Source organism: Fundulus heteroclitus, chromosome 8 (assembly GCF_011125445.2).
Source record: "Fundulus heteroclitus isolate FHET01 chromosome 8, MU-UCD_Fhet_4.1, whole genome shotgun sequence".
NCBI classification, from domain to species: domain Eukaryota; kingdom Metazoa; phylum Chordata; class Actinopteri; order Cyprinodontiformes; family Fundulidae; genus Fundulus; species Fundulus heteroclitus.
In genome coordinates this window covers 31779884-31807189 of record NC_046368.1, presented here as the reverse complement: position 1 = coordinate 31807189, position 27306 = coordinate 31779884, and the positions used below count along the sequence as shown (strand labels likewise).

Genomic DNA, 27306 nt, shown 5'->3' with positions numbered 1-27306 from the left:
AATATTAGGCTGTTGAACATAGTGTAAACAATTTGAATAAAAATGAACATAAAAGTATCTTAAACTTCTCCTGATGCTCAAGAAGGCCCCTCTGCTTCCAGCCTCCAGAGCTGGGTAATCTAGGTTCAATAAAAATGAAAACCACCCAATTGGGTGGAAAACTGCCTAATCTGGCAACACTGATAATGAACTAAAAAGTGCAGGATCTCGGACATTTTTGTTGATTTCCGTGAGGGGGGTTGTGCTGATACTTGACTTAGACTTTAAACTTAGACTTAGACAACTTTATTGTCATTCTGTATGTACAGAGTGCATACAGAATGAAATTTTGTTGCTTACAGCTTATGACAGTGCATAATGGGATAAGGCTATATTTAAATATAAAGTGCAGCAGTGATCAGTTGTAACAGTGCAGGAGAAAAACAGTGTGCAGGAACAGTATACAGAAGAATGTTCAACCATTTGTTTATGTGCAAAAATATTGTGCAGAAAGGCATTAATAGTGGAAAAAGGTAAATGGATAATGAAATATCAGCAATGTTTGTACTACTAAATAAAGACGCAAATGTGATGCAGAGTCCAGAAGAGTGCATCATGTCAAGCAATGGATTGTGGGATACCTTAAGGGTTCATAGCACATATATGAATATATATATATATATATATATATATATATATATATATATGTATATATATATATATATATATATATATATATATATATATATATATATATATATATATATATATATATATATATATATATATATACGTAGACGCCTTATTGGGCGCAGGTTTGCCCGTCGACGTCACCGCCATATTGTATGTGGCAGAAAATAGTGAACGTCTATGTTCCCTGTATATGTGTTTTAGTAATTAGATAAAAACATATAGATAGAGCTTATATATATATATATATATATATCTGTATATATATATCTGTATCTGTATATATATATCTGTATATATATATATATGTATGTATATATACAGAGAGAGAGAGAGATGTGTATGTGTTATGATATGTATTATAAAAATCAATTGGTTAAATCTTAACATTGTGGTCTTCATTATTTCATAAAACCTTGTCACATGTGAATCTTTTAAGATCTGGTATAGACATATTAGGAACAGGTATTTTGGGGTAGTATTAAAGAGATAAAATTACTAATATGAGAAAAAAGTCATAGGAGAATAAAGTAAAAACAAAAAAGACAAAAGTGGTAATATTATCAGAATAACGTCATATGATGACAATTAAGGAGGAACATTTCCAGTCACAGTTTGCAGAACTATTTTAGTCCTGAAATAATAGGGCCAGGTTAGATTCTTTTAATTATTTTTTATTCATTAGTAGAATTAAGTCAGGAGAATGAAGCCAAGGATAAAATAAGATATACTTTATTGATCTCACAGTGGAGACATTCACTTGTCGCATCGGCTCAATAATCAAAAGAAGGTGCCAAAAGATAGATTTAGATTCACGGTGATAAAGTATAGAGTTTAGGAACATGCTGTAAATACCACTTCTGCTCTAGGGCCCTATTCACAAAGCGGGGTTAGTGGAAATCCAGTGGGGTAAATTCCTGCATACCCTGGCTTTTCCATTTCAGAAAGCATGGACGCTGTTACCCCGAGTCAAATTCTAACAGCAGAATTACTGCAGGCATTTCCAGCTCCAGTCCATGAGGGCCGGTCTCCTGCGTGTTTTAGATCTCTCCCTGCTCCAGCACATCTGATTCAAATCAATGATTTACTTTCTCGGGACAACACTTTAAAACGTGCAGGACACCGGCCCTGAGGACTGACTTACTCTGTGAAACAAGCCTCCACGGTAGCAGGGGTTTTCAGACTAACCCTGGGTTTTTCCAACTTTTTAGCTAAGATCCACACATGGAAGTGTTGATAAAGGCGTGTCCTTCTCTGGAGGAGCCTGTAGATGTCGGAGTGGAGATACAGGCTGCGTTACAGCCATGCGTTGTAGCGTTAAAAAAATAAATCATGAAGAATACAGTAGTTGGTATGGAATGGCAGCTAAGCAGAAATAAAGGAGGGGTTAGAGACGAAGAAGAACAGTTTAGCTCGTCCCACACCCCAAATTCAGCAGAATGTATAGACTGACAATACCCCACATAAAGATCAGATTTTACTGCAAAATTGTATGTTTTTACTTTCACTTATTTTACTCAAAGGATCCTCATTCACCTCAGTTTAAGCATTCTTCTGAGTGATAGTGGAGTGCTGTGTGAGTCACTTGTTTTTTTTTTTTTTCATGTACCCAAAGGCAAAAGGACAAAGGTTTACGTTTATTGTTCCCTTCGTGGTATTGCAGTGAATAAAGTACAGCTTTCAGTGAACCTGAACAGCCAAATGTACTTGATGTGAAAGTACAACAGGTCATACATCAGGGTGTCTTATCTTGAGAGCGTGCAGGTCTGATCTGCAAAAGCCAATTTGTTTTGGAAGCTTATCTGCTCTCTTTGCTCATGAAAAGTTATTTTGCAGTGAACTCTGTGAAAACAAGGTGCTTTAATACTCTTTGTCCAATAATTAGAGAAACTTTGCCAGTGGTAAATTATGACATGGGGAAAAAAAAGCAGTTAAACAAAGATTTTTTTTTTTTTATGAGGACATAATACGGACAAAAAAGCTCAATGGTTTTACTTATGCAACTGATTGCTATCATGCAAAACTGTGGTACAAAGAAAGCACAATATCTAATGGATGGATAGAAAGAAAACGAACTTTTCAAACACGTTTTGATCTAATACAGATTTGTTTTCATGACATTCTTACATACAAGATCATCTAAAGTGCTACGCTGTAGTGTGCATTACTCTTGAGTCATCCACATTTTGTCATATTAGAACCAGACATTTTCATATTGTTCATTGGGGTTTGATCCCAACCCAACGTCGTGTAAGGGAAGAAAAACGGTACATAGATTTCAAAATGAAAATCTGAGAAGAGGGAAATACAGCCGTTTTCAGCCATCCCTGAGTCAATTAAGTTTTTTGGGGGGGATGTCTGTACCAGCTTTACAGATGTGAAGGCTTACATTTTTGTTCATTCTTCTTTGAACCATATGCCAAGCACAGATTGGATGAAGAGCATCTGTGAACGTCAAGTTATGCCAGAGAGTCTCAATTAGATTTAGCGCTGGACCATTCTGACAAATGAATATTATTCTAAACCATTTAATTGTACCTCTGGCTATGTTTAGGGCTGTTGTCCACCTAGAAGGCAAACGTCCACCTTAGTCTCCAGTGTTTTACAACCTCAAACAGGTTGCCTTGAAATTTTGCTTGACTATTCCTGCTGAAGACTGGCGACCTGTCCAGGGTGTACATCGCCTCTCGCCCAATGACTGCTGGAGATAGGCACCAGCCCCTCCTAAAGGTTTAATTTAGTCAGTCCAGGTGCTGTGCTGATATCTTTATATTCTGTTTGGGTCATATTTTTCACTCCGTTCAGTTTTCTCTGTCCTATATTAAAATTTTTTAACAATTGCATCACAGTATTTGCTGCGGAGTTGCTAAACAAGGTCATGGATTTTGGTTTTGTAGTCCAAACTGAAGGATGCCGAAGCTACAAATGGATAAGTCAAAGGGTTCGGTTCTTCACGACACCATCCCCCAGCATACAACAAAAATGGCCGAACAGGGAGGAGTGGAATGCTCTGCCACCTGGTGGGCGAGGTGTGAAATTGACTCCTTTAGGTTCTGAAGAGACCACAACAAAACAAGCTGCTCTGAAGACACACCTCGGAACAGGGGTAAGAGAAAGGTTGTGTGGCAACAATGACGAGGAAGTTCTACCAAAGCATTGCAGTTCCACTTTATATGGACCACATCTGAATGCTTTCAGTGTGAAAAGGAAGACCTGAAAACTATGAAACATCCCCTTTAAGGCAAATTAATTCAGAAACACCAAGACTCTCTTCAAAACTAGCCTACAATAAATGTATTTATTTACTTTAACTTTGACATATAAACGATGCATATAATGAAGAATTAAACATTTGCACATTTATCAAATTTGTCAACACTGATATTTCCCATTATATATATTTTTCTGTTGTTGTTGACCTCATAACAACATATTAAAATCATTTAATGTTGGAAGCCAGGCCATTGGCTCTGTCTCCCCTCATTGTTGACCACTGCTCCTCAGAGAAATACTCTGCTTTTCAAAGAATTCCTGGAATGTCAGTGACTAAGGTGCTGATCTCTTCCTTTCTGTTGACCTAAAAGACTGCCTCTAGTATTACAAAGACTTCATTTGCATCACTGTCGAGGTTTTGTTGGCAAAACAATAACTTCCTTAATACACATTGACATGAATGTGACCAGCAACAGGGTGCAAACTCCCTGGAGCTGCAGGAACTCAGAAGTTTTTCTAAAGTACTTCAGAGAACTTATTTCTGGTTGTTTCATAGAACACCTCAGTCTCTTTGAGGTGTAGATCAAGCTGAGGATTATGGAGGACTATTTCCTCTCCAAGGGAGTTGGGCAGTCACACAGCAAGCTAATAAATGTTTTGATTAAGTTTTTACTTTCTTCCTCACCGTGACAGGCTACTTGAACATATATGAATGTATATTTACAGAATCCTATTTTACAGATTTTATAATAAGTATGAGCTTCTCTTTTATCAACATGCCATGGTTTTGGTCAATATCTTGCAACGTCAGCATTTAAACTGATCCATCAACAAACCGTTTAGAATCAGAAGATCAGTAAAACATGTGGCTTACTAACGCTTTAATTAGTCCAATGACCCCAAAGTCAGTCATTGACCCATTCTCACCCTGACGGTGGTGAGCTACGTTAGTAGCCACAGCTGCCCTGGGGCAGACTGACAGAGGCGAGGCTGACATACCAACGGTGCCACCGGGCCCTCTGATCACCACCAGCAGGCAATGCAGGTGAAGTGTCTTGCCCAAGGACACAACAACTGAGACTGTCGGAGCGCAGAATTGAACCGGCAACCTGCCAATTGCAGACCATGCAGCGTTTGTTCTGCAATTGGCAGGTTTTCATCAACCGCTTCTTCCCATACAGCTAAAAACTCACCCACCCATACCATGGTATCATATCTACCATTAATGTAATTCAGATTTGAGATAGAACATTTATTCCACTGACATTAAGTTTCAACTATGACCGTATTGAAATTTGCTCTAGTGCTCAGGTGCTACACATAGACCAACATGCAGTTGACATAAATTAATGAGGAAATATATAATGTGGAATAAACAAATGCCAGTCGTTGCAAGAATAATGATAGAACAGAGAAACATTACACAACAATTTGCAGAGAAGGAACAACGTGGCAACTATTTGCAATTGATCTTATTTTCCCTTTTCGGTTTGCATGCATAGCTGCTGTTTTTCCTTCCTTTAGTTTTGCTGCTGTTGTCATTGACAGTGCTGTTTTCCAGAAATGGACAGTCAAATCTGCTACTTTGTCTTGATGCTTGGGTAGTCCACTGTCACTAAATACACACTCTCTATGGAGGGGCAAAATATATAATGAGTCCATGATAAATTGTACACTTAATACAATTAATACATCAAAGTTTTGTGGTTTTGCACATCTGGCCCTTTACATGCTGCTGGCTACTACATGTTGTTTTTGATGATGATTTTTATTTTTGTTTTATTTTATTGGAGACTAACAGCTCTGCATATAAACAACCATTTATTTCCATACAACTAGCGTTATTGACAAAATAAAGAGATTTCTAAATATTTTTTGTTTATTTTTTCCCCCCCCCTTTTTTTTTTTTTTTTTACACCCTAACCTGGTTTATCGTGCTGACATCATCGCGTGACGCCATTTAGAAAGTGAGGGGATTGCAGACGCGCGCGTGCTCGCTCCCCCGCGCCGCGCTCGCGCTCTGCTCCTGAGTTTCAGATGCTCATTCACAGCAGCAGCAGCAGCGACCCGGGAGGCAGCAGGAAACGCGCGGAAAAAGGTAACTCACCGGAATATGAGTACACGGTGGCGTCGGGTTTGGGCTTGAGTAGAACTTCTCTGAAAACATCTGGTTTGAGGGACTCTCCGCATGACTTTCCGGCTAGTTTTGAAGCGCTCGAGCAAACTTTGTGGCATGAGGTTATTATTTGACCCATCTGCTGTGTAAATGCAGGGTCTCGTCCCTTTCAGCGTAAATACGCTAATCCACACACACACACACACACACACACACACACACACACACACACACACATATATATATATATATATATATATATATATATATATATATATATACTTTTAAGGTTTTGGTTTGAGTATATCTGCAGCGATTTATTATTTTGACAATATACCATTTTGTAAAAATAAGAATTGTACTGTGCTTATACTCTAGATAGTGAGATGAGATGTGACCATTTAGACAGATAACTGAGATCAATTCACAGCACTTGTCATTTTTCTCCATTATTGGAAGAAATGGTTTGTAAAAGTTAGTTTATATCTCTTAAAAAAACACCGCAAACATATTGAACAGCTACCCAAACACTTGTTGTCAAGAAGTTATTCGTTTAATAATTTGAAATATACCGCTGGTCTATAGCTACTGCTGCAATTCATGACATTGCTTGTCATTTAAAAAGTGGAGCAGCGGGTCTTTTATAGCCCTGCTATCAAAATGCCTGAAGGGACGGGCTGGTTTCTGGTGCTACGGTACACAGAGGAGTTAAAACGGTCAGAACAAATCCAATAGGGATTTAAACATGGTTGTACTCTGATATAAGATCACATTTGCCTCTGATAACATTTTCAAGTGATTATACTGTCTAGTCTATCTATCCAGGCACTGACTGTGCCTGCCTGTGCCACTTTATTTACAGAAAGAAAGAAAATAAAATCCAATCAAAGCTCCACTTTTTCTAAGTTTTAGACATAATGAGATCAGGTTAATTTTATAAACATAAAACGATTATCTTTTATTTTTATTTATTTCTCTTGTTTGAAGAGTACTAAAAACAGACCAAACTGTGATTTTTTTAAACCAGGATACCTTCTGAACCGGGATCTTTTGTACCCTTACACTCCTAGTGGACAATATTAAAGCTGCAGTCGTTAAAGTGATTTATTATTTTCAGCAACATCCGCAGCAGCTTCTGCTTTTGTGTATTGAATGAAATGTTAATTAAACCTTGTCCTGAGCGATGAGATCTCAGCTTCCTGTTTCCCATGTAAATGAACACCTACCCACATTACACAGTGGATTGTCAACATGGTTAGAGTCCTTCCAATGTGCTTTGGTGAAATTGTGTGCTATCAGGGCTCAAACTTAGCTTTATCATCATGCCTAACAAGCAACGAAGTGCAGTGGTGTATGATGCATGTTAAAAGTGATGTTCATTTCAGTTGGAGTAACTCAGATCAGAGGCATCTGACTGAGATCCGCTGCCCCGCCGTGCTCTGTCCACACGTATTGAAGTCCAGCGAGCTGTGCTGTCACTGTGAACTTCTAGGTGAGGCTTTCTGTGTGCGTTAACAGCTAGACGTGACATGTCAGATAGCGTGTTGTGGCTCAGTCTCAGCACACACACACCTTTAAAGCTTGACAGGGGTGACCGATCCGAATCATCGCTCTTCACAGCTTTAGTGTGTTTATTGTAACGTATGGAAGTGAGTGAATGTGTGACCCGTTTCTGAGAGCTTGATGCATATTTGGCATGGGACACTTGACCGCTTTGTGTATAATCACCTTTAAAACAGTGCCACTCTGCTGTCGTCATTGCTGTTTAAACTCACTTTTATGAACTTGTGTCCTTTTAGACTTAACTCCAACCAGTGGAAAGAGCGAGGAGCAACATCTGGGAGAAGCCTAACATCATCACCGAGCACCGCTGGGACCTTGAGAGGATTTGGAGTTGAGGGGGTCTCCTCGCTTGCCGTGGTCCTGCTGCGTTCTGCTTCCAGGAAGAAAGGTGGGGTGTGAGGAGCCGCGGCTCATCTGCCGCCATGCACCGCTTAAGGACTACAGTCGCGAGGCTTCGGCCTTTAGCTGCTGCGCAGACAGCCCAGAGCCTGGCGCAGTCACGACTGTCGCCGCTCGAAGGAGGCCTAAGGACGCTTGAGCCTGTGAGGTGCCTGAACGCGTCCGTCGCAGCGGAACCGTTTCTCAATGGAACCAGTTCCAACTATGTGGAGGAGATGTACTATGCGTGGCTGGAGGATCCCAAGACTGTGCACAAGGTACAGAAGCTTTATGAGATGAGTTTGACATCGTCTGATGACATCTAATGCCAGTGAGAGGAAGCCTGAGATTATATGCTGCCAGATGCTCACATGGGTTCAAAACTGTCATAGGGCAGATTGTTCTTTGCAGACTGACCAAACTGATGGTAAAGCTGATAAAACCTGCCTAAACTGCAGCTTTAAGATAAGACAAGATAAGATAAGATAGAACTTTATTGATCTCACAATGGAGAGATTTACTTGTGATGTCGGCTCTTATAAGCAACAGAAGGTGCACAAAGGGGGGAAAAGGTGCATGAGGTATATACAGTACATCCAGATATACACAGTGGATGGGAAAAAAATATATCAGGGATTATTGCACAGGGTATCAAATAGTTATTACAGTGTTATTACAGTGTTATTACACCAGGTTGTAGTGCAGTGGCATTGTAAAGTCTGATGGCAGCAGGGGATAATGACCTGCGTTAGCGCTCCTTTTTACACACAGGAAGTATAAGTATATTTGAAATAAAGCCTTCAAATGCATCTGGTCATTCCAGAGCTCTTTAACGATAAAGTTCAGTTGTTTGACCTTTTAAAAATGATGTGCCTTTGAAGTGTTCCAACTCTATGTGGGATATTATAGGAGAATCCCAGAAAATCATGTATAAATAGGAAATAATATGTAGGGCTGGAGGATAATTCAGTAACAGTATATATAGATTGATAGACGTGTATCGATAATAGAAAAATAGGGTAAATAAAAAGTTAAATAGAAGAACAGTTTTTCTTCCTGCATTCTAGCCTATAATGTAGGTTAATATTACATTCTCCCAACCAATCACAAACGCAGACCCAGGAATGCACCGCACCCTTCAAAAGAGTTCAGTGAGCAGGCGTTTTTGTCTTTTCATTTTTAAATACTTGTAGTTTTGGTAAAAAGTGGGTTGAATAAAGGGTTGAGCTTGAATTCAGTGTTTATGTGTTCTATATCTAAAAATACGTCGCTAAGCAACAGCGTTACATGGCCAGGGCTGCACTTAAAATAAATGTGTTGAATTTGTTGATAATCATCGATATCGATCAATACGATTTATATTTTATCGATATGCTTTTTTTTTTTTTTTATATATATATATCGTCCTGGCCTGATAATATGCAGCAGTCACAATCAGGCTTTTATTAGGACTGAATGTCCAGTGAAATGACAGGAATGTTTGTCCTTGTGACTTTTCTCCCAGATTTAGCTGACTGCCAACTCCTCTGACAGAACACTCTGCCTTAGAGGCAAAGATCAGGGAACAGTAGCCGTCCATGAGCGATGACCTTCCAGTAATGTGCTCCGCTTAACCCCCCTGTATCAGCTCACCTTTGCACATTTATCATCGCTTCCATCTGAGACCTTTGCACTGATGGCACACAGCCGTGCAAAAAAACCAAACGCAGATGTTGGGGACTGACAGATGTATTTCCAATATTTAGTGGGCAAAAGTTTACTCAAACAGCTGTGCCCTTCTGTTTTTGGTGTGAGTGCATGTTTCAATGTGCAAGTGGAAGCTCAAAAGGAACATCATCACATGATTAAGGCTGGATTCTTCTTAGCATCTTTGTTAGCATAGCTAAAACATTTGTTAGCATAGCTAAAACAGATTATTATAACAGGTTTTGTTGTGTTGGTAAAAAATAAACAGAGCTGGCCTGAACCCTGTCATTATGACTCAAATACGAGTAAGAAAACTTAAACCACACACAGTACCTTGCATTCTTTATAACCCCTGAACATTCCACACATTACGACCACAAACCTGAACACATTTTATTGGGGTTTTATGTCATAGACCAGCAGAAAGTAGTGTTTAACCGTAAAGATGAAGCAAAGTGACATATATCTTTTGGGGTGTGATTTGAGCTGCTTTGCACATCTGCAGACTGGAAGGTTTGACGGTTCTTTGCAAAATAGCTCAGCTCAGTCAGACTGGATGGAGTGTGTCTGCGATCATTATTATTGTCATAATTCTGAAATGGTGGCACAGATTTTTAGCTGGAACAGGGACAGGATTTGAACTGGGCCCTAAGACACACACTAATATCCTCTGATCTAATTAATGGTGGCTCCGGCTGGGTGTGTAGTGTTGTTGTCCTGCTGGAAGGTGATCCTCCGCCCCACTCTCAAGTCTTTCAGCCTTTTGCAAGTTTTCTCCCAACGTTGCGCTGCGTTTAGCGCCGTTCATCTTACCCTCAACACGGACCGGTTTTCCCGTTCTCTCTGAAGAAAATCAAGAACAGTTAAACTGTTCAGAGGAAAACTCTATAACGTTCACTCAATACCTGCCAGTTGTTCCCCACAAAATGATACAGCCACCACCATGTTTCACGATGGAGACGGTTTATTCAGGGTGATGTGCGGGGTTAAATTTCCTCATAATGTAACATGTTGCATGTATGGCACATGGTTTAATTTTGGTGTCATCTGAGCAGAGCACCTTCTTCGTCATTTCCGTGCGACGGATTAAACAGTGCTGCGTGAGACGTTAAGGGTGTAATGGCACGCGGATTTCTACCAAAAGTATTCCATCTAACCCGGTACGTTCGCTACCAGAGTGCGAAATACGGGGGGATCGGGGGGGGCTCGACCCCCCCGATTAACCCATGAGACCCCCTGAAAGCCTCAAAAGCAAAGTTAAAAAGGGGTCTTAAATTGTGTAAAAAAAAATAAAAAATTAAATATTTTTTTGTCACTAATGGTTACTAAAAAAAATTTAAGCTCAACATGTCCAGTATTTAAAATTCAAAACATTTATTCACAAATATCAGAATCAGATATACTTTAATGATCCCAGGGGGATTAATACTAAAAATGTTTAAATTTTAGTATTAGGGACTGATCTTATCTGTTGTGCCTGTGCACTTTATCTGTTTCACTGTTGGTGAATGAGGAACGTCTTTTCGAGTCCTTGTATGTCTGGTGAATGTGAAGAATTGACATTAAAGCTAAGTTTGACTTTGACATTGTAATGTTATAGGCCTACTGCATATTGAGAAAATTTACATCGGTATTGCGCAACAATCGGGAGATGGGGACCCCCCCAAACATTGACAGGTGTTTCGCACACTGTTCGCTACGCACGTTCACCAAACAAATACAGCGTCACTGTAACTCCAAAGTGACAACACTGCCACGGCTTCCTTCAAACGGGCTCTTTAATAAACCCCATAAACGGCGTGAAAACTACAGAAATAAAGACAAAGCTTTAGAAATAGATACATTTACAGACAGTCAGGTGACACATACTTTAACAAAAGTTACTTTGTGACCGCCTGCCACTTTGGAGGTCTTTAACAGATGAATTATTCGTTGTCCACTCTAAATTAAAATATTAAGTAATTAAAACACCATAACCAATAAATTTAATAAATATTACAAACATAAATACAAATACGTTGACAGCTACAGGAAACATGAGACTGCTACTTTTAGCTCTTTTCCAGACCTCTGCTCCTTCTCATATACGCAAATCTCGCCATAACTTTCAACAAATAGTTTGAAAAGAAATAAAATACAATAATTTTACATAAACCTCAAAATGTGAACCAAACAACTTAAAATACATTATCTGAAATAAACATACATTTTTTCCAAGAAATAAATTATTTCATTGACACTTAGTCACGTTGTACCCGAACACGTGCAGAATGTTTACGGAAGCGTGTGATTCAACGCTCTGTAGTGCAACTTTAAATAGGGACACCAGTACGAAACATGGAGGCCTGCCAGCTATCACCAATTTCTGCTTTTTGGGAACAATGCAGGTTCTCATGTAGCTACAGGGGAGAATAAAAAGGTGGGCTGAACTAACACCTTTTGTCGTTGAACGCATAATTCAACAGGAATAAGGCTGGTAGCTTGCTCTATAACCTGGTCATCCAGATTGATGATGTGTAGCATCTAGTTCTGCACATTATCAGTCCTGCACTGATCCATTTGAATCCGTTTAGGGAAAGGAGGAACATTCAGCAGAACTCTCTGAGCTGATTGGAGGAAGTGACTCCTAGTGCCCGCCTACCAAAGATTGCTTTTAGCCAATCACGGTATCAAATTAAAACGTAAGCAGCGCGCGTCTTGAGAAAGGAGAATGTAAGCGATTGAAGGCACTTCTTGCTGTTCTACTACCAAAGAAGAAATCATGGATTCTGATCAAACAGATGTGATGACAGCAGCTCCACTTTCGTCCTCCTGCACTGCCATGGTTGTGTTGGTTCTCAACAGTATGTCCCGCCTTATACCACAATACTGCAACGTGATTGGCCCGAACTGTTTTTGGTTCGGACACAGACGGTTGAAGCCGGAGCAGTACAAGATGGATTCTCATGTTTGCGAACGCACAGATAATGCAGGAATTCAGCTCGCAGGCAAGGTTACCTTCTCTCCACTTAACTGAATTACTTACCTGAAACAAGTTGAACGTGATCATCACTGGTGGTCGGAGGAACCTCAGCTGAAGTTCAAATCCAGCTGCATCCAGTATTCAACTAGTCCAAAACGTGGCGCAGCATATAACACAACGGTTGGTACGGTCTGAGGAGTCTCTCTGAATTGAGGGGTTTTGCCAACAGCTGTGATTTGATGGTGCATTCAAGTACATCTGGTACACTGGATTGTCTAAATATCAAAACAACTCCAAAAGGATTTAAATCTTTAGTCTCAGATGTCTGCATAGTCTCATCCATCCATCAGCTATACCCGCTCATCCTTTATTGACAATTAAAGAAACAAAATCAAATCTCCAGTCAGTTTTATATTTACATTTGTTTCTCTGGATTTTGAAGTGAACTAAAAACATGCTGAACTTTGACTTGAAAACTAAAGTCTGTACCAAACCATTAGTTCGGAGTGCTGTTAGTACATTTACCCTACTGTATTATATTTGTAAGAAATTACTGAACACTGCAGCAGTCTTTATATCTTGGCTGATTACCTTCTGCCTTTTTGGGGGTTAGGTGGTACATGTTTTTTTTTTTTTTTTTAAAAAGCACTTCTTGGTGTTGCTTTATCTCAATAAAATGCTTTATCTCAATAAAATACATTGAGGTCTGTGGCTGTGACGTGGCAAAAAGTGAAAATATTTTTGCAAGACGACGTGTGAGAGAAGGCAGAACTCTCTAAACATTTTATCCTATTTAATCAGCGTAAGTGTAGCAACTCATTATATTATTTAAAGAAATGAGCAGGTCTGTGGGTGATTTGATGAATATGGGAGCACAGTTAATTCTCATCATGACCTGCTGATGAAGACCGGGCGCTGTGATAAAAGACATTGCAGTTATGTCTTGTCCTGGTCTGCCGGGTGCGGACGCTTCATTCACTATTCTGAATGTCTCTTGGTGAAGTGTTAGCATCTAAGTAGCAGCAATCCTCGGCCCATGCCCTGCAGATTAAACAACATAGTGCAATATTGCTTGATTAAACAAAAGGCAACAGTAATTGCCTAGCCCAACCCCTGGACTAATTATGTGGTGTTTCTATGGCACCAGAAGGACGTTTTTATTGTTGATAACTGTTTCCTCACTGGGTGATTCTGACCAGCTGTCCTGATTTTGAGCTGTAATCTGTACCTGAATATAAACAGGCTTTAGTTTATGGGTGGTATGGATATTAGTAGTTCACTACAGGTTCATAGGTTTTCTGGAGGTTTGTCTTTCATGAGCTCAGCATTTTCACGTGTTCGTGGAGCTCTGTAAGAACTGGTATCATCAGTTCACATCATAGCGCCGCGCTGAGATCTCAGTCCATGTGAGCTTCTAGCTCACGTAGCCGTAATTGCTGAGTCGAATGTGCATTGCGTACAACTTACAGCCTTCCTTTGCGGGGGATGTAAGTTAAGATTTGAACATGTTTGCCATATAAATGCTTTAAATGCTAGCAAATATGTTTCACACGATGCTCAGCATGTTGTTGTTGTCAGCTTTTCCATTCCACAATCCTGATACCACTTCAATTTCTGGTGCTTACAAGTTTATTAATGCCTCCCAAGTTCAATCAGGAGGGTAATGTTAATTTTTACCTTTTAACCATTTAATGTTGTGATCTCTCAATTGAACATGAGGCACAATAAACACGTCTAGATGATGGCGCAAATGGATGGCCTGAAAGGATCTATTTACTCACAATTCCATCTGATGTTAGTTTTAGCGTTTCAAGCTCTACAACACCTTAACGTAGTTTTTTTACTCCATAATTTATCCCCAAATAACGCCTCAGACATCATAAACATCATTGCAGAGCTGTGAATGTCTGTCTGAAATTTATTGACGTTCAGAAACCAGAGATTGTATGTTGGAATTGAAGCTTTGCGTTACAGTAAGTAGAACAGTAAAAGATTAGCTGTCTGCTGATGAACATCACGTAATGTATTATGGTTCGGACGACAGGGACTTTCCCAATGTGAAAATGAAAATTGGAAGAGATTATGAGACTGGACTGAAAAGTTGGTTGCCATGGAAATGACAGATAAACGGACTCTGAAGGCAAAGTGTCTGACATACTTTGATGACATACCTAGACTGGACAGAATCACTGTTATGGGTGTTATGTGTCAGCAAGGACGTCTGCATTACTGCGTGATCTTCTCCACCAATGTGATGAACGGAACGCTGATATCATACTGGGAACGCCCTGAATGGGTGGACACACGCTTTGTATTTAATGTCTGTTTGTGGGAAGAATCGAGGTTCTCAGGTACCGGTTGTGTTGTTATGAGAACCCAGTACTGAAACTGTAAACATTCCTCTGTCTTTTAGATTAAATACGGTAAAATATAGTTACGCTTTGAAGAGTCTTTTTATTACCGCAGAAGTCTACAACACAAACACCACATTATCAGATAAGAGAACCAGAGGAGACTGAGAACAGTTCGATATAAAGTTGAACAATCTCATAAGATGTTGAAATGTGTGGCCTGCGAGCTGTTTTCGGTTAGCAGACAGAGCTGCCTGGTGTTTGGCTTTGCAGTCCGGCTGTAACAGACGTATGCACCGTCCTACCTGGAAAATGATCCTGTCAGCTTCTAACGCCAGTAATCTAATTACTCCCTTCTCCTATTAGAAACCTAGACAGAGAGTGAGGTTAATCCTTATTAGTTGTGTTAGTTACACTTCATGTTACTTCTGATTTCAATGTCATTTTATCTCAATTCTATTCATATGGATGACATTTTCTGAATTCTCCAAAAACATTTTTTTTTACCAGAGCTACGTGTGTGATTGATTTATTAGGATCCAAACCACTGGCACTGCAAACAAAGAGTTTATTACAGCATACCATTGTAATCTGCATCAACCATAACAGATTCTGAGCCTGGGAGCAGCTGAGAAAACATGGACTTTCCACATTTGGAAGGTGGGTTGTTTGCTAAAACAAAATAGTTCTGTTCAGGACAGACCAAGATAAACACGGAGGCACGTTCAAATGGCCGTCTGCTCGATGTTGGGGAAGCCGAGTTCAGATCTGAAAACAACAACTGCCTGACTTTTTGCATGTGGTGGAAATTACAGCCAAGGTGAATAGTGTTGCATTGTCAAAGATCTGCAGCAGGTAGACTATGTGAAAAAAACGCATTGTGCTGAACATTAGTGATGCAGGAGAAGAAGGAAAAAGGGGAGGGGGGGGTCCCCTTGTTGTATTGGGACGTTACTGGGGCAGGATGTTAGCAAATTGACCCTTTTCTACAGTAATTCTAATCTATATTAGATGTTGCTTTTTTTTATTCAGAATACAAATTTTGTGGATGGATTTCATCTGTTAGTGCTTCACATTCAGAGGTCATTAAACAAAATCCGATAAAATCACCTCTGCAAAGAAGGCAGTTCTTCAGCTGAGCTGCACTGAGAAATCTGTGCCCTGCTAGAATGGGTGAGCCTGTACCGTTTGATAGAAACCTAAGGCCCCCGTTTTCATTTAATGTGACCTATTGATGCAGCCACACAAAATGCACTCACAGAAGACTGTTGGGTAGACTTTCACTATCCTTAATGCCCACACTGGATGTATACTTTGTCTGAGATGGCGAAGCTCGCACAGTGTGGCGGCGGCGTTGTAATGAAGAAGACAAGCATCAGCAAAACAAGCGTTGATCTTAATATCATCAGTAAAGTGTTCAGGAATACTACCAAAACCACGTTTTTCTGATATTATGCCGCCCTTAGAAATGAATATGGTGCAACGCTAGCAGTATGTCATAAGTTTGTACTTTGCTCAGTAAACTGCTTTTTTTTTACTCAAAGCTAAACTACCACATATGGCAACTATCTAAACTGCCTTGTACCGTGTGTTCAATATGATTTAGTAGTTCACAGATATGACATAATATAATAATTTAATGTAGATTACAAATTTGATCCACCTTATTCAGACTGAACTTTTTTTTTTGTAATTTGTGAACGTTTCTGTGTCCTCCTCCCTTTTGTTTTGTTGTCATATGCAGTCTAAGTCTATTATCGGGAAGTAGGTTTTTCCAGTTATTGTTTATCACCAGAAGCAGACTCATGACCGAAAGGAAAACAATCTTTTTTTCTTTTTCTTCTCCTTACAGTCTTGGGATATTTTTTTCCGGAACGCAAATGCTGGCGTGCCGCCTGGTGCAGCCTACCAAAGCCCTCCGCTGCTCAGTGCGCCTTCTGACGGGGTGAGCGGCGTCCAGGCTCTGCTGGGAGCTCAGCCCAATGTGGAGAAACTGGTGAAGGACCACCTAGCGGTGCAGTCGCTGATTAGAGCCTATCAGGTAAACTACAAATGCTGTTTTATGATAAATGCTTGTTATCTCAACCAGTGCTTGTAAGATTTCTTGGTCAATTCAAATCAGCAGCAAACTTACTCGTATCTGACAATTTACAGCAGTTACTACCACCGTTTCCATCAGTACAATACATCACAACATGTTTTAAAGACGTGTAGCTCAGAAAAAGGCAAAAACATTAATGCAAACTGATGTTCTCACCCTGTGTTCATCTAGGCAGTGAACATATGAACATATGCAGTTTTAAAGTATTTTTGTCCAGGCAAACAGCTTGTTTAAAACCTTTAACCCACTTCTGATGTCAGGACAAAGCAGGCCGTGGGTGTTCGCATCATGAAGGTGAGCTGCTGGGGTGTGGTATGCCCTCACCGACCCTTGTTTCTCTGTTTGTAGTTACGAGGCCATCACATAGCGAAGCTGGACCCCCTGGGTATCAGCTGTGTGGACTTCGATGATGCTCCGTGTTCTGTTGGTTTTCAGAATGTTGGTGAGAAAAAAATACCCTGCGTCATGCTTGGACTATTTTACGTTTCAACCTTGCTTTTGCTTCACTAATCCTCTCTCTTCTTTAGACTTTATTTTTTGCCAATACATTTAAGCTTGTATTTTCTTTTCTTTTTTTGTGAACATAATGCTTTTTCTGCTTTGCTATTTGTTGGTTATATCAAAACCTATAGTTGCTCTTATAAAACTTAATTTTGATACTGAGAAGCTAAGCTACATATTGAAGACTGAAGGGCTCTTGTGTTATTTTCCCAAATCATTGTCTGGGTATGTTAAGGTGTTTGTAATGGTGCCCTTACTGGGTGTGATAAAGAGCAGCAGAAAGGTCAGGGGATAAAGTTGTAGAGAAGTTTAAAGCAGGAAATATGATTATGGAAAGATTATGACCAATCCTTGTCCATCCAAAGAGCTTTAACCAGAGAAACAGGCAGGAGGCCCCCCTCTTACTCTGGAGGAGCTGCAGGGATCGTTTCTCAGTGGTTGCCATTGTTAACCATGAAATAACAACGATCAACTAAATACACATTGCCATTCATGAGGTGCTTTGCATTGACCATTTATGGGTGAACGTTGATGTGTAGGGGGCAGAAATGAGGCGGAACCTGGTACGGAAACGTTCAGGTGCTGCTGTGATTTGTAAACAGAAATTGCGTGCTGGTGGGCGTGCGCATGGTTTAATAAATCAGGATTCTTTTTTTTTGGCATACACCATTTTCGGCTTTTGGGCATATACTTTTAGTATAGATCCTACGTACTGTTTTATAAATGAGCTCTCTGGTCTTTACAGAAATATAATTTTTGGAATTAAAGAAAGAATAAGTAATAATGGCACCTAGTGGTTAAAATCGGAACAACACATACACAGTGCCTTTCACGGAGACCCACCATTTACCCTGCGGCTGTGAAACTCCACTGAATCTTTACTTCCACAGGATTTATGATGTTGTATTCTGTTCTATTTCTGGTCCGATTCTCTTACTGGTTTCCATGTTAACTAGGGTTAACACTGCACCAAAGTAGTTCCAGGCTGTAACTCTAGGTTTGAAAGGAGAAAAACTTGACTAAGACATTGTTGATGGAGAGAACCAATGTTTATAGGGAATAGGGATGTTCCATCCTGGGTGACGAATGAGAATGATTTGATTTTACAGTAAATACCTTACTTATAACTCCTCTAAGTCATAAGATGACTCATTTGGAGTTTTCCATAAACCACGTAGTGAAAAAGGCAAAACTGTCGAAGAAGGTGCTGTGGTCACATGAGACCCAAATAAAGCTTTTTGGCTGAATTACAAAACGGCATTTGTAGCACAAAAAGCCATTTCACATCCACAGGAAAGGAGCGTAGTGGTGGCAGCATCAGGCTGTGGGGACCCTTTTCTTCCACAGGGAGAGGGAAAATGTTCACAGCTGATGGGAAGAGGGATGGAGCTAGATACAGGTCAATCCTGAAAGAAAGCACAGTCTTCCATTGTGCTACTGCAGTCGTTTTCGAACATCCCGTACAGAAATCCACGTTCCCGTCTGAGATAACACCACTTGATTTATGATGCTCTGGCTGTAATAAGCTAAGCAGCTTATCATGCTGCTGTCAGCAGTTTAGTCAGCATGCTAAAGTGTACACTCATATAGCTTCCGCTCTCAAGACCGTGTGTGTTCTCCGCTTTAACCGTATCTTTATTGCACTTTCCCAGTGAAGACAGTTTGCTCTTGATAATATGCTGTAGATCGGACTGTTTTGTGTTCAGGGAATACAATGAAGCTCTCCGAGGGAACAAGATTAGACAACCTTTTCATAAAAGAGCACCTTTTTCTCATAACTGAAGCTAGTCATGGTAGTAATTTAATGTAAACATGTGATCCACAGCTGACCCCTGCTGTGTTAAAGGACAGAAATGTTTCTGTGTTGCTGCGAGGCTGTAAAGAGTTGGAACAAAGGCAAAGGTGTGCGTTTGCTGTTCACTGTTACGCTCGCTGCCATTGTGCCTGCTGAAAAGCTCGGGCCTATGAGTTCACAGCCAGGTGACTGAGTTGACCTCTAATAGGATGCTTCCATGGTTACAAGTGGTATTGTTCATTTTCAGCGTGAGGCTCACAGAGGTCAGACAACGGGACAGAAATTATATGTGTGGAGTTTTACTGGATACTTAACCAGCAGTATGGGCGTCTGTCACTGCGTGCCTCCTGGATTTTCTCTGTAGTCTCATTGGTGGGATGCTGGACAAGGAAACCAATCCAGTTCAGCGTGAGGCACGGCATTTTGCTCATTGTCTTCTTTGATAGCAGCATCGGGGCTTACCCAGTGGGAGATTATTTCAAAATATTCTGAAAATATAGAATTAGTTTATATAAGAATTAGACTTTAAGCCCACTGAAAGATTAGCATACTCATAACTGCCTAATTAAGTCAAATGACAATGAGTCCAGCAGTCTGCAACAAGACATGTAGAGGACACAATAAGCATGTGGAAGGGAGGAGGCTAGTAAGATCAGACCAACATAGACCTGTTATAAGTGGAAAAATAATGTTGAACGCAGCATTCACACAGTGTCCCCAGCCTGCTGTCAGGGTGCTTTTTGGTTCAGGCAGGGACGGGGAAGCTGGTCAAAGTTGATAAATTAAGCTAAATACTGGGCAATCCTAGAAAGAAAAATGTAGAGGCTGCTAAAGGCTTGCAGAGATTCACCTTCCAATGGAATGATTTCGATCAAAACATTCATATCTTAGAACAACCCTGTCAGTTACGTTGACTCGAGGTAATTGAGGTATTTTACGAAGAAGAATGTGCTAAAATATCTGTCTGTAGATGTGGTATGCAGCTGTAATTATTTATTACAGCTGCATACCAGCTGCATTTATACCTGCCTGTGTTGATCTATCATATATAATTCCCAAAAAAATAATCCAGTGAAGTTTCAGGTTGGTGCTGTTATGTAAAAAAATGGTAGTGGTGGGACAGTTTTCACAAGGCTCTCTACACTGCAAGACATTCTGTACATGCAGACCTTCATGCTGTGTTCTTTCACTGATTTAGTGCTGCACATGATACACCTCATTACCTTATTATTTGTTATCTGTGACTCATGAAGGACGACTAGTTCATGTGACATGGCTGTACCACTCGCAAAGGGACTGACACCTAGGCCCTCGCACTCTGATACAAACGTTTGAATTTTCATCATTTTAATTTTTTAATCTTCTGCACTCTATAATGAGGAAAAAAACCTTCATAAAAATCCTTGTTCATTGCCTGTTTGTCTTTTATGTGTACTCTTAGCCGGAGTGGCCAAACGCGGTGACAATAGAGAACTTGAATCTTGAATCTTGATACTGAAATAAAGCATGCAGGTATAAAATGAACTGAAATTAAAACTGATCATCAGCTTCCCAATTAATTTAACTGTGTTGTGTTTTTGTTGTTTTGCAAGTCACTCCTTTGCTCACAATCACCTGTGTTGATGAAGGAAGCTGGAGATGGACTGTAGTCCGTTGCATAACATACTGTCAACAGCAGTAAGACTGAGAAATATAACAGTGTTCCAGTTGTTATAATTTAAAGCACAAATACACCTGCCTATATTTCCAAATCACCCTTTTCTTGGGGGATTTTATCCAAAACACATATTGCCAAATCTGTAATGTATTATAGAAACAGATTTTACAGGATAAAGATTGTTGTCTTCCTTACGGTCAGCTGCTTGTGTTGGAGCTCTTAATTTATTCCTTCCCTCTGTAAAACCTCCAGACTAAATCTGGTGGTATGCTTTATATTTATATTAAAGTAGAAAAAAAGCATCTACGTTCTATATCATCATTATCTTGGCAGTCTAGTCCATCTCAGTGGAGTGTTGTCCTCTTAAGTATTCGTGTGTTCAGACTATACTCAAGAGGACCTTTTCTCATCTCAGCTAATGGGGTTCTATTCATCCAGCGCTAGTCTATCATTACAATCAAGCTTTCAGTCGTTACACACAAGGAAGGCCAACAAAACGTTCACCATCAAGAGGAAAAAAATGTATTTAATGTGAGACCAGGTTTACAGAGAGAAAGTACTCTGGAGAGTTTATTTACTTACTCCTTAAATCCACCATCCCATCCAGACCAGCCTGCACTGATTTGGACTTAGAAACGGCCTTAGTCCGGCCCAGTCTCTGCTTTATGTGGGTCTTATGTAACCAGGACATCATTTGCTTTGGATAAACAGAAGCATCTCTATATAATCACAGGCTGATTGTCCACAGCATATTGACTCAGCAACACAGTTTGGACCGTCTGCTCCACCTTGTTCTCAGTTAGAGGTGTAACAGCTTCTATATATTCTGTATCATCAAACAGATTTCTGAAAGGCTTTCACCGTTGTTCTCCATGCGTTGACTGCTTTTGAACTTATTTTCAGTCCAATAACTGAACATAAGAGGATATTGTGCATACGACCTAAACAAAATCGACATTCCCTGGTTCCCACTTTTAAGGAACACTGAGGTATTGAAAAACTACGGTTGCAAAACGATGAGACACTGGTGTGACTGGCGTTTCCTGAGGCTGTGTGGAGTACAGTAAAGCAGCACCACTCTCCCCTCCCTCACTTGTTTCTGCAGGATGTCGGCTGCTCCTATACTTTTTCCAAAGTCAACTGTCTGGGAAGTACATCAGTTTTTCTCTTTGTCAATAAGTAGGTTTAAGTAAAGCACGTTTATCAGTGAAACTAACTTCACTTCCTATAAACGATAAATCCATCAAATACAACCAGCGCTATGTTTTGGACAGTTTGTGCTAAATTATCATGTTTTCCAGGGAACTCACGGGTCCATAAAGTTAATGTTTGAGTTGTACACAGAATGGAGTTATTGATGCGCAGCTGATTAGAACCCGAAAGGAGACCTGAACACAGGACTTTCTGTTCCTTCCTCTGCGTGTTTATCAGTGCCTGATAAAAAAAGGAGTTGCTCAAAGTGCAGCCCGGGGGGCATTGGTGGCTCTTGGAATTATATTTTGTGTCCCCTTGAATTAAAGAATGGTACAACTTTGACCCCACCTGGAAGGGTAGGTGTCTGTTATTCCAGCAGGATTCTGCTGTTCATGCATTCTGCCATATTAAATGCGACAAACGCAGAAATTCAGCAGTTTTACCCATTCATTGGTTTGTTTTCTGTCTGTCTGTCATCCTTCTTCAGATCTATCCGTTTCACATCTCTACACGGATCTGGTTTTGGTTGTGTTTAACAAGATTTCTCCCATGTCTGTTGTTCACCTCAGGTTTGTACGGGCTGACTGAAAGCGACCTGGACAAGGTGTTCCGGCTGCCCACCACCACTTTTATTGGTGGCAACGAGAGCGCTCTACCACTCAGAGAGATTATTCGCCGCCTCGAGGTAGAGATCTGTTAAAACAATGAACGTGCACACAACACATTAAAAAAAGCTTTGTTTTGCAGCCATAAGGTCTGTATCTGTTAAAAAAGTTTACATAATGATAAAGTATTTATTGTCCAACATGGAGCATGTCTATATCTATTAGTGCCATTTTATTTGATAGCAATATCAATAATCAACACAAGTTTTTTTTCTTCCATATCAAATGTGTAAAAACCTTAAAATGTCTTATTTTTAGGTTTGTATAAATGCAACAACTAGCAGCTTTCCTGACCACTGTTTATGACATTTAGTTGTTGAGTTAACACAGATGATGCCTCAAAGAGAACCATATATTTGTATTATTATTTGAAAGGTACATTTCTAATTATTGCACATTAACATCTCACTTTTCTTAGCAAAGAAGAAAGAAGCATTTTCTTTCGTGTGTCCTTTGTTAAGCACATCCAGGTTAGATACTGCTGGTCTGGTACAGTTTTCTAAGGCGGTACGACTATTTGTTCCTTGGAAATGTATTTGAAAATTTGAAGGAAAACAAAGTCATCTAGCAATATTTTCACTCAACAAGCGCTCCATAACTTGCGGATCTGTATGCACTGCTTTGTACTTCAACATCTTATATTCAGGCATTTAGATATTAGTTCAAGATGGCTACAAATACCCTGGGAACTACATTGAAGTCAGCTACTATCAGGTAGTATCTACAGAGAGTAAGGCAGGACCTGAAAAGCCAACTGAGTGGCAAAATCAAAGCCACCAAAACATGCTTTACCAGTCATCAGAGACCCTGTTGGTATAAATGCTTGGTCAAAGGACAAAATAATTTGAAGACAAAGAACACCGTCCCAGTGCAGAGACTTGCTATTGGACCATTATTAAATTCAGATGCATTGAATAAGGCTAACATCTAAACTATGCAGGAAACCAGCCACTATGGACGGGCTATGGACTCTACTGGCTTAGAGGATTCAACCGATACGCCATCGTTATGAGATTGTATGACAATGGCTAGAGAGGGCTGGGATGCAGGGCACCTCAGAGGCAGATATCATGGCTTCTTTAGCACAGGATTTCCGCACGGGAACAATGGAGGCTGCAGTGTACTACGTCAGACAGGACCCAAGAGGCAGGCTTTGTACAGGTATCTAATATGTAATAGGTATAAGATGCTGGCAGGGAAAGAGTTCAGGGAGCTCCATGACCAAGTGGCTGGAAAAATTTAAAAGAACATTTGTGCAACAAAAAAACTTAAGAATAAATGCCACAGTTAAAAGTGGAAGACAACACTCCCACTCTGAAAGGGACTTCCAGGTCTAGACTGATAAACAGGTGCTTAGCCAGACATTGTTGGGGTTGTCAAAGCAGAAAAAATGGTAGTAGTGATTACAGCATCAACAAGAAGTAATACCAGAAGCTTGAGAAACGCCAAGAGCTCAGAAAGTAAACGTTGGTGGAGTGCCAAAGCCTCAGTGCCAGTAATGATTGGTGCCCTTGGGGCTGTGAAATGGTAGGAGTGGCTGCAGCAGTTTCCAGGAATGGCCTCCATCTAGAAAAGAATCCACGGCTATCTAAAATATAAAGTACCCAGATGAATCAGTCGGTATGAGTTCTGTGCAGATACGCAATTGGTTTAGTCACTGGGTTGGGTGGCTTTTAAAATTATTTGTATTTGTTCAAGCATATAAATGAACATAATGTAAATATGTGAGATCATAGGCAGTGCTAATTTCCATCTCTAGTCCTTCAGGAGCCAGAGCTACCTTCAACAGAACAATACATCGCAGTTAGACAATCGTCAAATGACGTCACGTTTGCCCAGAGACAGCCTGGGTTTCCCGGATGGTCGGACAAGAAGAGTGCAAACCACAATGGCAACAACCGCAATACTAATCATTTTGGAAGATGACAACATCCCAGGAGCTTCATTTCAACATGCTTTAATCGAGAAACACAAAGTACAACAGCTTAAACATTGGTTGAAATGTAGTTGCCTCAAAATGAGCAGAAAGAGAGCAGTATTAGTAGATGGATAGGAGAGGAATAAATTCTTGTAATGGAGGAGGAGCCGGTCCATTTTAGAAATGAAAAACTAATTTCTTCCTATACCAGTTAGGTTCAAGGTTAAAAAAACAACAACATAAATAATCCCTTTGAATTTAAACACAACTAAATTATAATTTAGCATCCTTCACTCTTCATCTGTAAATTGACACTGGGTCAGATTTTATCCTGCTTGACCATTCAACCCAATACACAGTCAGCCCTCTGTTTTCTAGATGGCCTACTGTCAGCACATTGGGGTGGAGTTCATGTTCATAAATGACATGGAGCAGTGCCAGTGGATCCGCCAGAAGTTTGAAACACCAGGAATCATGGAGTTTTCTTTGGATCAAAAGAGGACCTTACTGGGTAGAATGATCCGCTCCACCAGGTTAGTGTGTCGGTTCTTCGCTTTCAAAGCCTGGAAGTGATAGAGGGGATAGTTTTCTAAAGCATCTGTGATCATGACTGTTGGCAGGTTCGAGGAGTTCCTCCAGCGCAAGTGGTCTTCAGAAAAACGTTTTGGTTTGGAAGGCTGCGAGTCGCTCATCCCGGCCCTTAAGACCATCATCGACAGGTCCAGTCAGTGCGGAGTGGAGAGCGTGATCCTGGGAATGCCTCACAGGTACAGAGAAAGCTACAACTAGTACCCACCCAGCCCCTCCTTTACCTTCTCATGCGTTGCTTTCTATGCGCATATTTGTAAAAAAAAAAATTAATAAAAACACAGCAAAACAGCATCAGCTTTCAGAGGAACAGATTTAATGAAGAAGTAAGTAACTATTTAATGCTGTTAGCAAGAGAACATCTTGATCTGCTGGGGGGTGCCCTACACCATGTTGCTCCAACGCTGGGCTGCTCTGATGGAGGCATCATAGGGCAGGGAGGAGCTAACTCTGAGAGGCAGCTGTTCACATGCACGTACATGCACGCGCGGCTGGCCCGGCTATGTAAACAGGAGACTGGAGAACAACATAGAGAGATGCAGTGTGACGTCAGACCATAGTCCTTCTGAAATATTACCTATCTTTCTATCTAAAATAATGAAATTTTGCTTATTGCTTATTTAAGGCACCATTGTGTGTTCTCTATCCTAGAATATTCTGCAGTGGGCACAAAACTAAACATAACATTGAGACATTTTGACACTGATGGCACCCAGATGTTCGTATTTAGAAGAAAACTGTTCAAATTTGTAAAACTTTGAATTTAGATGCTTTCATATCTAGAGGTTTCTCTGTTAACTGAAAGGAGTGGGTGCATTTTTATTTAGGCCTTTTACTTTGATACCCCTAATTAAAATCCTGTGCAGCTAGCTTCTTTTATTCACCTAGCTGGCAGATAAAGTCCAGCTCATGGCGCACTGTTCAGTCATGATCCGTACAGAACGGGCAGTTTGTTGTTGTAACATGACAAAATGTGAAGAGCTTCAAGAGATATGGGTACTTCTGCCTTATATTGTGCTACCAGGTGAAAGTAAAACTGACGTGTCTTTTATCCTCGATTCTCCTCAGAGGCAGGCTGAACGTGCTGGCCAATGTTATCCGGAAAGATTTGGACCAAATCTTCTGTCAGTTCGACTCCAAGTTGGAAGCTGCTGATGAGGTTTGAACAACAACATCATTAGCTATGCTTACATGCACAAAATTTCATGGTCGGATTAAAATGTATTTGGATTAAATAATCGGATTGTACCGTTTATATGGGCACACAATCAATTAGTCCGATCATAATGTGTGTTTATATGCACCTGGCTTTATTCAGAATAGAACCACTCTGACATGCGCCGTTATCAAATTCCCCTAAAAAACCATGGAAGAAGAAGTACTTCTTTGGTAAACTACAAACATAGTAAACAAACCAGTATTATAAGAGTTCATTTATCTTCTGAGTGCCCAGGCTGGACTTGCACCAGGTTCTAAATACAGTTCAAACGTTACTGAGTAAACAACAATTTTGAGCTCTTTTATTTTTTCGAACAGAAAGGTTTTATCGGGAGCTCCGACAGTTTCACTTCCCGACGTATTTCCGCCACTTGCCAATGCGGAAATACGTCACGTTTACGCCAAGCGCACATGTGCACTCTGGTCAGTTTGCCACATTGGGAATAATTTGAGCCTGACAAGTGTTTACATGCACATTGATCAGATTATCAATAGGCATAAACCATCCCTCTCATTCAGAATACAATTTCATTCTGATTTAGCTTAATCTGATCATATTCCGATTGGCTTGTTTACATGACACATTTTTAATCCGATTACTTTTATCCATGTAAATGTAGCTATAGGCAGACATCTATATAAATGTTAATGCAACTGCCTCCAACTACTTACATATGTGTGAAGACCACTATTAAAGCTATATGTTGTAATCCTGTTCAGAAGCACGTTGT

At 40.2% G+C, this 27306-nt stretch overlaps 1 protein-coding gene across 4 annotated transcripts in view; it reads left to right on the top strand.

Moving 5' to 3' along the window:
• The first annotated feature begins 5879 nt into the window (after positions 1–5879).
• Positions 5880–27306, top strand: part of ogdhb (oxoglutarate dehydrogenase b) — a 33186-nt gene continuing 11759 nt past the window's right edge. For 2 of the 4 annotated variants that reach the window (XR_004931562.1, XM_036140598.1), the window contains exons 1-9: positions 5894–5980; positions 7384–7490; positions 7798–8217; positions 16791–16979; positions 17388–17481; positions 22756–22871; positions 25148–25302; positions 25390–25536; positions 26426–26516. Coding sequence is in view for 3 of the 4 variants with exons in the window: in XM_036140598.1 (XP_035996491.1) it covers positions 7984–8217; positions 16791–16979; positions 17388–17481; positions 22756–22871; positions 25148–25302; positions 25390–25536; positions 26426–26516 (1026 nt within the window). In the remaining variant the exon portion in view is untranslated. Of the gene's footprint in view, positions 5981–7383; positions 7491–7797; positions 8218–16790; positions 16980–17387; positions 17482–22755; positions 22872–25147; positions 25303–25389; positions 25537–26425; positions 26517–27306 lie in introns of those variants that run through there. The other 2 variants (XM_036140599.1, XM_036140600.1) reach the window with 2 other exon arrangements.